Source organism: Cetorhinus maximus, chromosome 3, assembly GCF_964194155.1.
Source record: "Cetorhinus maximus chromosome 3, sCetMax3.hap1.1, whole genome shotgun sequence".
In the NCBI taxonomy this organism is placed as follows: domain Eukaryota; kingdom Metazoa; phylum Chordata; class Chondrichthyes; order Lamniformes; family Cetorhinidae; genus Cetorhinus; species Cetorhinus maximus.
The window spans coordinates 168,231,202-168,244,185 of record NC_135881.1 but is presented as its reverse complement, the minus strand read 5'-3'; the positions used below and the strand labels follow the sequence as shown (position 1 = coordinate 168,244,185).

The following is a 12,984-nucleotide window of genomic DNA, read 5'->3' as shown; positions in this document are numbered from 1 at the left end:
TTTGCAATAAATGCCAACATTCTATTTTGCCTTCCTAATCACTTGCTGTACCTGCATGCTAACTTTTTGTGATTCATGTACCAGGATATCCAGATCCCTTTGTACCACAGAGTTCTGCAATCTCTCTCCATTGAAATAATATGTTACTTTTTTATTCTTCCTGCAAAAATTGACAAGTTCATATTTTTCCACATTTTACTCCATCTGTCAAATCTTTGCCAACTCACTTAACTTATCTAAATACCTTTGTAGACTCTTTGTGCGCTCTGGACAATCTACTTTCCTACCAATCTTTATGTCATCGGCAAATTTAGTGACAATACATTCAGTGCCTTCATCCAAGTCATTCATATAGATTGTAATTGGTTGAGGCCCCAGCACTGATTCCTGCGGCACTCTACTAGTTACAGCTTGCCAACTCGAAAATGACCCATTTATTCCTACTCTGCTTCCTGTTAGCTAACCAATCCCTCATATTTCCAATGCCACCTCCATACCCCTTCATATCTTGAGGAAGGGCAGAGTTGGAGACAGACACAGTGAGGGAAGAGTAGAAAGTGGAAGCAAAGTTGGTGAAATTTCCCAGTTCAGGTGACAACAGGAAAAGACATTGATACAGTACCTGATCAATGTACCTGAAGAGGCAAAAGAGAGACCTGGAATAGGACTGGAAGAAAGACATAGTCCATGAAGGGAAAGGCATAACTAAGGCCATGTGGGTTTCCATAGCAGCACCTTTTATTTGGAGGAATTGAGTGGAGTTAAAGGAGAGGTTGTTCAATGTGAGAGCAAGTTCAGTCAGACGAAGGAGTGTGGTTGTGGAATGGGATTGTTTGGGCCTCTGTTCGAGGTGTTAAATTATGCTCAGATTTAACTTTCTAAAACTAATTCTATTATTTACCTTTAATCCTATTGTATACTTATTGCAAATACTTTGATAGAGATATCAACAAAAACCATGATTAAAACTATTAATAAAGCTATTCTGTAAATGGCAAAATGTGACTGATTTATCTAACATAGAAATTATTGTGCATTGCACATTACTGCTTGGCTAACAAACACTGCTTGATGCCTGTCAGCTGGGCATCACAAAAAATAAATTGGCTCCTTTAACAACTCAACTGATTAATTCACTGCCTCGTATAGATCCAAGGAGGCCTCAGGTTCAATTATGCAGCATGTGCTGAGTTAGTTGACGCCAGCCAGGGCAGCAATTGTGGTGTTACAGCCAACCTCAGTGTTGAGGGGATGGAAAAAAAATCTTTATTAAACAAACCACAAATCTGTGATTTCTTGTGCAGCCAGTCCCTCATTATTATTGACTCATCACTAGAGGTTCAGAGCCCAAACAAAGGGCATCCCAAAGTTAAAGGGGAAAATTTGGAGGCCAGGTAACTCAGAGTCTCTCAATAGTCTGTTCAAAAACAGAATTTCTAGCGGAAGCTGTCTTCCCTGTCTGTTGTAGCATAGGGCACTATAAGAGGAATTAATATTGGAGAGAATGAGGGACTAATTATTAAGTTAGGTGAAGCAGGAAACTGGTGATAACCAGTCCCCTTACACTGTGCCTGACCTTACTTTCCATTGGCTTCAAGGATAAGGAAAACTGAGCAGGTTGTGGAACAGACAGTGATCTGTTAACCCCATTATACACGCACACCAAAATTGAAAAATTATCATTGTATTTAAAGCTGGTGCAAAAAGAATTGAAGAAATGGATTTATTTTTAATTGACGCCACCTCCCAACTTCTCACTGCAGACAGACATCTCTTTCACTATAAAGACTAGTGCCGGCATTCATTACCAGCTGAGTGCAAATCTATAGGTGTGATCTTCAAATCCATCCCAATATACCCACTACATGAAAAAAAAAACAATAATGTCCAACCTGGTTAGAATTACACCAAATAAAACAGTCAAGACATCCAGGAAATTGACTGTAGATAAAATGTTTGGGTTGAGATATAAGCAGCAACTATGGAATAAATGGGTTGTGAATTGTGTTGCTCACATTTAAGTGAACACAGATTTAAAAAACAAATGGCTTTGTGAAAAATAGGTGGAGTTTGTAAAAGGTTACAAAGATGCTCACCATAGTGTCAGTGTATTCATCCAGCTTGTCATCTGAAATAATTCTCTTGTGTTGAAGGAACAGGTCTCTCAGGAAGTTCTGTTTATCGCAAAAGGGTTCAAACAGAAGTTAATTCTCTAACTCCCAGTTAAAATGGCTCTTTATTTTCTGAAATACTATCTTTCAATAACACATGGAGCATAGGAAAGCAATTTCCACTCTGGTAGTTGCTAAGTTTTGTTTCAATTCCTAATTCCTGTAGGAGATTGTCAGGTATCGTTAAAGCTAGTGCATCCCCTGTCTTGTCAATGTGTTTGTCAAATTGTCGGTGCAGTTTGTTGCTGAATTAACAAATGATATGAGATTTAATAAGTATTGTTAATAACAAAAGGCCAAAAAAGATTTAATTCCGTTGTTTAATAGCCAGCAAATTAAAAACGTAGGTTAGAATTACATATCACCCCCTGTGTAAACTGTTAGATTAAATTGCCATGTGCTCCAAGATCGGGACAAGAGGACTGTTAAAAAGGAAGTCAAGAATAAGATTTATTGGTTAATTATTTAACAAATAAGAATATTTCCAAAACCCATAAAAACAGACTATTCTGCTTATTCTACTCTTCTAGTTTCTTATAATGTGGCTGATGTTGAGTTATACATAAACCCTACACACTTACTCACATATCTTCTATCCTGACCATAAACCCTGCACACTGGCTTGTTGCACTTCTGCACTGACTGTAAACCCTATACACTGATCACAAACTCTAAGTGCTGATCATAAATACTATGCATTGACCATAAACCCTATGGCCGGGATTTTCTGACCAAATCCACTGACTTTCGGCAGGACCGGAAGGTCCTGGTGGTGGGCAGGGCTGGAAAATCCTGGCCTATGCATTGAAGATAAATCCTGCACACTGACCATAAACTCAATGCATTGACTGATGTCAGAGTCCTAGAAGATGGATATACACAAACAGGAGGGTTCAACTCAATCAGGTTCCTCACTTTCCAATATTTTGTACTATTATAAAATGAATAGCCACAAAATGATGGGAATTTGGGAAGTGGAATTACAACTCAAATAATTTTAAAATCGAATATTTGGAAGTGCAAGAGTGCTGAAACTAATTATTTTTAAACCCTAAATTCAAACAAGTATTAGTTATTTTTCTATGCTTTAAATACTGATCAGATATTTATTGTTGCTGAAAAAGACACATGCTGTTGAAGCTTTTCATCTTGTACTCATCGTGACAGATACAATAATGCCAAATTTCAAAGGACAACAATTTATATCGCATGAGGGCTGCTGATTGGTTGGCAAGTCGGTTTTGATTGGTTGAGATGTTGCCATGGCGGATGCACCAGGGAGCTATTGCCCCCAATATTTATGTTTATTCAAAAAAGGTACTAAGTTTGAACATATTCCTTTTGCCTGCAGAGGACAGGTCCCTGTGTATGAATATATGTAGAGTGTAGCAAGCGTAAACAAGCTACATTTCAAGCCCGATTGACAATCTTAAATTTGTTGTTAGTGTAATTCTTAACACACTCAGGATTGTTCAGCAAGTGTTGTCCAATCATGAAATCGCATCTAAATGTTAGACAGTTGGCCTGCAGGCCTCCCAAGATGTCAGAAATTAGACCAGTTGCCTGGAAGGTGCCTCCTGGCCACAGACACAGCACTCCTGGCAGGCTTTAAGGTCTTCCCCATTGCTGCAATTGCAGGCTGTCCTGTGGAGGGGCCCCCACAATGGTAGCCCAGCTGCTGAGGCCATTTTTAATTGAAACTTTTAAAATGGGCAGTACACGTCACTCTTTCTCTTACCTGAACTACAGGCAGCCATTCCTTCTGAGTTGGAAGGCTTCCTATTGGCCTTCCAGCTTCAAGTGCCCACCCTCCTAACACTGATTGGCCAGTTTGGGGGAAAATCACTGCCATGGGGAGAATTTCACAGATATTATGACTCTCATTGAATAAGCCTTGTGTTTTCTCTTGATATGTGACTTACTCGGAGCTCAGTGGCTGAAATGTATCCACTGCTGTCTGCATCATATTTACGCCAGATCTGAAAAGGACAATAGAGGAATTAAGTGTGTGGGAATTCCAGCACCAGCCAGATTTATAATCTTACTCCCTGTGTACATAGCAGGGCACATTTATCATCCATAAAACATTATATTGGCTTCCAATGCAATATATCTTAAGTGGTGCCTCAACTGTCACCACAACCATCAATAACTTCAAGGCTCATTAGCAAATCTGGCTGAAATCCAAAAGTTTCTCTAAATGCAATGGCCAACTCCTGATAACATGAAATAATTTTGTGCTAAAATTTATTAATATGAGCCAGACAAAATTATTAGGTCAACAAAGTGGTTCTTCAGTGCTAAAACAAAATGAATGAACAGAAATTTGAATTGAGTAACTTTGATTAAGATTAGACAGACCACTCCTGAAAATAACTTCAGTTGGTTTCAGAACTCAGAATCTGGGTTTAGTGACTTTGCTTTGCTCTCATAAATTTCTCCAGTACAACTTTAGACACCATAGTTCAGTTCATGCTATTCCTGATAGGATAGCAAAAAAAAAAGACTTGCCTTTATAAAGTGCCTTTCATGACCTCAGGGCATCCCAAATCCAATGAAGTATTGCTTACTGTTGTAATGTAGAAAAATGGCAGCCAATTTTACACAGCAAGTTCCCATAAAGAACAATCTGATGAGAATCATGTGATGCTGCAGGAGGGATAAATATTAGAGGGCCGCTCCTCTTCTTCGAGTACTGCCATGAGATTTTTTTTATTTATTCATGGGATGTAGGCACTGGTGACAAAGCCAGCATTTTATGCCCATCCCTAACAATCCTGGAGAAGATGGCGGTGAACCGCCTTCTTGAACTGCTGCAGTCATTGAGCGGAATAATACACTTGCACACTGATGGTGGGTTCCGCACCCAGAGGTTGGTGGCATTCCAACTTCCAGGCCTACTGTTGGTGTGCTCCCAATAATACATCAATTTCTGCCAATTAGCAGCAAAAGCGGATTACAGCCGTCATCCCACCCAACAAGCGTTGGAGGACGGGATGTCTGGTCCCGGAGGCTGTCTGGTCATGGCCAGTACTTTAAAGGGCTCCCCAGCATGGGACTGTGTCAAGTGACTCATCAGATCATCACTCAAGGACAGAAACTGTACATTGTGAAGATTTGTGAATTTTCCAGTCTAGCTAGGTAAATCCATTTAAATTCAAGATAATCTCTGCCAACTGGGAAAACGAGGGGTGAGATATTACTAAACCCCCTCTGTAACTGTGGCAAGAAGCTCTATAGAAACCTTTGCCGTATTAAGGCATCCCTGGTGTCAGGACCATCTGCTCAATCATGGCCAGGGTCACCTGCAGGAGCATCACCATGGTCCCTAAATCATCATCGCCATTGCCCTCAGAGGAATGGCCCCCATCTGGCCTGTCTTCATCCTCCAGGGCATCTCCTCTTTGGATGGTAATGTTATGGAGTGCACAACAAACCAAGGCCATCAGACACACAGCTACTATAATGCACCTCCAGAACTGTCTAGGCCTCGGAAGCGCATTTTTAGAAGTGTGATGGTTTGCTCCACTATGGCCCTGGTGCTGGCATGGCTCTCATTGTGCCTCCTCTCTTCATTGGATTTAGTACCCTCACAGGCATCATGAGCCATGTTTTAAGAGGATAGCCCTCATCTCCTAGAAGCCATCTCTCGATTGCATCCACACCAGTGAAAGTGTCAGGAATTTGGAATTCCTGAGAATATAGGCATCATGGTTGCTGCCTGGATCTCTGGCACACACCTGCATGATCCGCCGTTTCAGGTCACAGACCAGCTGCATATTCAGCAATGGCAGCAAATCCACGGGCTCTCTCATTCTGGCTTTGGGTGTCATGGATAAAAGCTATGTGATCACCGGCCCTGCGGGAACATTGCATCTGTGAACACCTTTATGCAATGGTGTGCAGCCGGCTGTGTTATCCCTGTCAGGTTGCCGCAGGCTTCCTGAGAAGAGCCTGTTGCGAACAAGTTTAGTGCCACTGTCACCTTCAAGGCGACAGGCATTGGGTGGCCCCCAAGGCAGTTTGATGAGATCCCCCCTGCTAGCATCTCACAAAGGGATGTAACAGTTGCCTGAGAGCCTCAGCTGTCTTTTGCACTGAGCCTTAGTCATCTGCAGGTAGCTGAATCGCTGCCTGTATACCTTCAGTGCAGCGTAATGTCTTCTGTGCTTCCGATGAGGGTCTTGAGGCTCCTCCTGACCAGCGGGGTATGACGCTGCTCTGTCTCCATCCTGAGGACCCATAATGGCCTGGGCCTGTCTCTGATCCCTTAGTCCTCTCACCTTTCTCCTCCTCCTAATCCTCCTCTTCTCCACACTGGAAGTTGTGCCTCCTACTGAGAGCACAATCGCCATCTGTGTCTGAGAGTTGACACCCCTCACCCCTGGGTTATGGACAGTAGGATATTAAATAACTGAGCCTCTCAATGAGAGGAGAATCCTTCTGAAGAGAAAATATCCGAAATTCAACTCTGCCCAGTGAAATGAGCAGTCCTTGCAGCCAAAGGTTTGACCTGCACAGCTGACACTCTGCTCTCAGCTGCAGCTTAAAAACCCGCCCAAACAAGCTTGTCCTTAAAAAAAACGGGTTAGCCGCCTGACGTGAATCTCACCTTGAAGGCATATTATACTGCATTCTGGTTGTATTATTTCAGTCAGACTGCTTGTTAACTGGCTCAATTGGCAGTTAAACTGATATTTGAATAACGTGGGTGGGTTCCCAACTTTTTTACACGCCTGCATATGGTATGGTCTGAAACTGGCGTGATGACGTTGGGCACGCTGCCCAACCTCATCACTCCACATAATGCGCCTGGTGAAGTGGGAAACACTCCTGATTGCGGAGCATATTATTCAACCCGTTGTGGTGAGGGTACTCCCACAGTGCTGTTAGGTAGGGAGTTCCAGGATTGTGACCCAGCGATGAAGCAGGAATTAGGTTATATTTCTAAGCCAGGATGATGCGCAACTTGGAGGGGAACTTGCACATGGTTATGTTCCAATGTGTCTGCTGCCCTTGTTCTTCTAGGTGGTCAAGCTAGCAATTTTGTAAGGTGTTGTCAAATAGCTTTGGCGAGTTGATGCAGTGCATCTTTGGTGCGCCAATAGTGGAAGGAGTGAATATCCTCAGTAGTAGCTGGGGTGCTATAAAAGCAGACTGCTCTGTCCTGGATGGTGTTGAGCTTTTTGAGTGTTGTTAGAGCTGCACTCATCCTGGCAAATGGAAGTTATTCCATCACACTCCTGAGTTGTGCCTTACTGATGATGGGCAGGCTTTGGGGAGTCAGGAGGTGTCACTCATCACAGAATGCCAAGCCTCTGACTTGCTCACAATATTTATATGGCTGGTCCAATTAAGTTTCTGCTCAATGGTAACTTCCAGGATTTTTATTGTGGGGGACATCACACAAAATCCTGTCCACTTTCCCCTACCCCTTCTAACTCCTAAAATGCCCTGAGGCAAAGTAGAAACTTCCTAGGACTTTTGTTCTTTCTTATCTGACAACCTAATTAAACTAAAATAATATTATTCTACCTATGTATTCATGTTTTTTTTCTCCTATTGATCCTTAACCAGTTTTCCAAATTGCCTCCTCCTTTATTGCAATCTGGGCTGCTGATCCTTGGTATCGAAGTAATGTTCTTGTTTGGAAATTTCATCAATCTTCTTGTCAATGCTTGTAGGTATATAAAATTAAGTGGCTGATTTTATGATATTATACTGCCAGCTAGAAGCCTCATCCAAACTTTGCAAGGTTGATTAATTTGCATCTAATGGGTAAACTTCTAATATGCATTTGGAAAATAACAGTCCTGCAGAATCTAACTCATACAGCCTAAGATGGCTCCAAGTGACAGGAAGGTCCCCATACTTATCTGATTACGGAGTGTTCTTCAGGACCCCACATTAAAAGATCGCAGCACCACTCCCCATCAGCCACCGATTCCCCCCAACCTATCAATCAACCCCACCCCCTTATCAAAGCTATCTCCCTCCAGCCAATGGAAACCCCCCCTTCCCCAGCCTAATTTTCCCTGCCAGCTGCCTGGGGCCTAATCATCTGTCTATCTTCACTTTCCTCATCTCACAGCAGCCTGACTTCAGTCTGGATCTGTTAGTAGCTGTGTGAGGCTTGCTTGTTTCGCTTAAAGGTGGCCCAAAATCAGGGGAGGGTGGGGGGTCTACATCGGGCTTCACCATTCAGACAGGGATCATACTCTGTGCTTGAATTTCTACACCACAATTTGAAGGTACTCAGGTACTCCAAGCATTTCGCTTAAGTATTCATCATTCACCTGTTGACCCTGACGGTGACTATCAGAGTGTTTTATCACATATTGGGGTGAGGGGAAGAGGGGGAATCAGAACTGAACTTGATTCTGACTTCCCCAATGTTTACAGAAGTGCACTTCAAGCAGGGCTTCCTACAAGTTGCTTTGGAGTAGAATACTGTGGTTGTTTGCTCTCCCTCATTGGCAGTGCTTATGTTGTGGGTTCATGTCTGTGAACAGTACTACAGACAAATAAATAATACAAGTGCATCAATTGTTTGGACATGAACATCACTGATTGGAAATTCTATCTTTTAGCATCTGATTTGACAAGTCACCCGAGATTGGACTAAACTCATTCCAAGTCAAGCAAGATTAATAGAAATTTGAAACATTTTATGAAGAATTAACTCCAATCCCATAACTAAAGAGATAATTAACAGCTGTGGGTCAGCGTGGAGATATGTCATCTTCGAATCTCTACTCTTCAGTCTTTAATAGCGGTGGATAGGGGTGTTGCAGGAATGGTGAGTTTGCAGATGACACCAAAACCTGTGTAAGATTTTAGATGGTAGAGCAGTGCAATCAAATTCAAAAAGATTTTGCTAGGGGAGCGGGCCACACATTTGCAACAGCATTTAATTTAGATAAATGTAGTGTCATGCATGTTGGTTGGATCGACACAGAATGCATGTATAATTTGTAGGGTACAATGCTGAAAGAGATCGAGTGAAAGATCTTGGTGTTATTGTGCACAGGTCACTGAAGGTTCATGACCAATGTAGAGAAACTGTAGCTAAAGCTAACAAGGTGTTGGTATATACAAATAGAACCATAGAATATAAATCAAAGGACATGATTTTGACATTGATCAGACCACAGCTACAGTAGTGTCCAACTTTGATACCCCAACATGGTGGTGATTTGGTGATCTTGGAAAAGGTCCAGAGGGAAGCTACAAGAGTGCTTCCTAGCTTAAAGAACTAGATCTTAAACTAACCACGGACCCAAGCCTGTTCAAAAGAAAATTAGTCTCCACTCCAATGTAATGAATTAGTGAAGAGTCTTGCAGCAATTGCTAACTCAAAAGCTAAATAAATTATGCATAAGAGTTCTGTCCCATGGCTTATTATGAGATATGTAAAAACTAGCCTCCATATCTAGTCCCGGAGGCCAGTTACCTACCCGCATGAAATCCACACTATTATCCAATGGAGTCTCACGTCGGAATAGCAGGAGAAAGTTCTCATCTTCAGGGAGGATCATGTTTGCCAACTGCAGAATTAGAAGAATAAATGTCAGACCACAAATACTTTATATATTTTTATACACAAAAGAATCTAGGAATTTAATTCTGTGGTGGGGTTAGACCATCAGTTTTACATGACTTAACACTGGAGCTAAAGGTAAACATAGAGACTGTCCTCAGGAAAATAGCTCCTAACAATGTTTTTTTGTATTCAGCGCAGACAACGATGGGCTAAACAGCCTCCTTCTGTGCTGCAGGTTTTGATTGGCAGCAAGCATGTGACCTCAGAGCCGAATGTGGGCCAGAATCATCGGAAATGCTTTTCCAATGTTTACATGTTCAGATATTCTGTTGTACAGCTTTTGGCTATTAGGCTGGTCCTGATCCCAAATATCACCATCACTTAAAAATGTTGACCACTGAGAAGAGTTGCGCAGGTGGTATCACTGAGCTATGCATTCGTGATATATTTTACAATGATAAAACCAATAACAGAGAATTCACAACAACAGTGTTTGAATGCCAAAATTAATTTTCTCTCTTAGCTGCATTTTACACCACGTCTGCAGTGTTTAGTGCAGTTATAGTGGTAAATGCAGCCTGACTCCAAAGACAGCTCCTGCCATGACATCACAGCAAAGCAGAATGGGACTCGCTGCATTTAAACGTTTAAAGTGAAAATGTAACTCATATACAACCTATTCACCTGCTCCTGGGAGAATAAATGGAGGTGAAGAGCCTGGCCTAAATTGGATAGAAATTTTGCTATGATCAAATTTTTTATGGCTGAGTAAATTGCATTCTACCTCTACTCACAATGTTCTCCGCATACTTTTTTGTTTATGTGTCTGTGTAAGAAAACATACACAAGCTCTACCTTTGCGTTTGAAAAAATCCCAGTGAATTTCAATAAATGCTCTCTCCAGCTTAAAAAATCCATAATAATGACCTTTACTGAACGAACTCCAAAATTCCACAAGCTGACAATATAAAATACAATGGCGGGATCAAAGATTATTCACACTGGGGGGAGGGAGGGAGAACTCCTAACCTTCAAAATTTCACTTAACCAGTACTTGACTTAAATGAACCATACTGTGGAAAAGACGAAATTAAGAAGGAAATGCGCTCAGTGGATTGTCTCTTAATCCTAAATTATCCGAAGACACCTAAATAAGTGGAATTTCTGCCTTGCCGGCGGGGAGCTACATCTGAAATGAACGCAGGCCAGAGTTGAGTGTACGGTGTTTCTGATCCTAATTCTCATTCATGCTGCCTTTGAGCTTTGCTTCTTACTGAGAGTAGGGGATCAATGAACTTAATGTAATGAGTTAAAAACAAAAAACTACTGCGGATGCTGGAAATGCAAAACAAAAACAGAATTACCTGGAAAAACTCAGCAGGTCTGGTAGCATCGGCGGAGAAGAAAAGAGTCGACGTGTGGACTCGAAACGTCGACTCTTTTCTTCTCCACCGATGCCGCCAGACCTGCTGAGTTTTTCCAGGTAAATCTGTTTTTGTTTTTAATGTAATGAGTGCTCCCTGTAGTTTAAAACTATTCATACTGGTAAACTCTAAAAATTACCACTGTCTCTTGTTTTTCTTAAATGTCTTACAAAAATTGAGATGAGTGGGCCAACAACAAACCAAGGCCAAATTCTATTAAGTTGTAATTCAACATCCTTTTCCTTTCCCACTTCTTGCCATTGTTTGAACACGCCTTGTCTCGAAGTTCCTGACTGTTGCAGACCACAAATAAAGCAAGTGCCAGGAGATAAGCACTAGCCTAATAGGAAGGATGTTTGCTTTGGAATGGAGAATTAAAAAGTTTACCATGCTAACCAATCACATGATCTTAATTTTTTTCTCAGATGCCCTGGATTATTATGTTTCATGGTTCGAGACAGTCAAGGAGCTGAGTTACCAACGTTGTGACACGGGGTGGTGGGTTACTGATATAAAGTCCCATACACTGGGCGGAATCTTCTCCTCTAAAATTTTCTGACAGCGGCACCATTTCCTGGTTCCTAGCCCGAATGGGTCAGAGGTATGCTGACAGAGGGATCCTGTTGGGAAGCGGCCAATTAAGAAGCTGCCTCTCTGTTCACCTGCTTCCTGTAAGGACTCCATTCCATTCTCTCAATTCCTTCGTCTCTGTCGCATCTGTTCCGATGATGCCACTTTCCAAAACAGTTCTTCTGACATATCTTCCTTCTTCCTTAACCAAGGTTTTCCACCCACAGTGGTTGACAGGGTCCTCAACCGTGTCCGGCCCATCTCCCGCGCATCCGCCCTCACACCTTCCTCTCCCACCCAGAACCACCTTGTCCTCACTTATCACCCTACCAGCCTCTGCTTTCAAAGGATCATCCTCCACCATTTCCGCCAACTCCAGCATGATGCCACCACCAAACACACCTTCCCTTCATCCCCCGTCGGGATTCTGTAGGGACCATTCCCTCCGGGACACCCTGGTCCACTCCTCCATCACCCCCTACACCTCAACCCCCTCCCACGACACCTTCCCATGCAACCGCAGAAGGTGCAATGCCTGCCCCTTTACTTACCCCTCCTCACCGTCCAAGGGTCTAAACACTCCTTTCAAGTGATGCAGCATTTCACTAGCACTTCCCTCAATTTAGTCTACTGCATTCACTGCTCCCAATGCAGTCTCCTCTACATTGGAGAGGCCAAACGCAGACTGGGTGACCGCTTTGCAGAACACCTTCGGTCTGTCCGCAAGCATGACCCAGGCCTCTCTGTCGCTTGCCATTTCAACACTCCACCCTGCTCTCATGCCCACATGTCCATCCTTGGCCTGCTGCAATGTTTCAGTGAAGCTCAACGCAAACTGGAGGAACAGCACCTCATCTTCCGATTAGGCACTTTACAGCCTTCCGGACTTAACACTGAGTTCAACAACTTCAGATCATGAACTCTCTCCTCCATCCCCACCCCCTTTCTGATCCCCTTTTTTCTAATAATTATTATATTTTTAAAATATTTTTCTTTTCCCACCTATTTCTATTATTATTTAAAAAATGTATTTCTTTCCATTGTTTTATCTCCACCTTTTAGCCTATTTCGATTCCTCACCCCCACCCCACCCCCACTAGGGCTATCTGTCACTTGCTCATCCTGATTTCTACCCTTAATGTCACCATTAGCACATCCTTTAGCTAATATCACCACCGTCAACACCCCTTTGTGCTTTTGTCTATGACATCTTTGCCAATCTCTTCTTTGCCTCTGCCTATCGCTGGCCCTCTATTCAGCTCCACCTGTCCCACCC

The 12,984-nt window shown here is 42.5% G+C and overlaps 1 protein-coding gene across 1 annotated transcript in view; it reads right to left on the bottom strand.

Annotated features, from left to right (window-relative positions):
• scgn (secretagogin, EF-hand calcium binding protein) overlaps window positions 1–12,984 on the bottom strand; it is a 67,212-nt gene that overhangs the window by 20,137 nt on the left and 34,091 nt on the right. The window contains exons 4-6 of the mRNA XM_078539238.1: window positions 9,629–9,718; window positions 4,094–4,150; window positions 2,097–2,174 (exon numbers count right to left, since the gene is read on the bottom strand). Coding sequence (XP_078395364.1) covers window positions 2,097–2,174; window positions 4,094–4,150; window positions 9,629–9,718 — 225 coding nt within the window. The remainder of the gene's footprint in view (window positions 1–2,096; window positions 2,175–4,093; window positions 4,151–9,628; window positions 9,719–12,984) is intronic.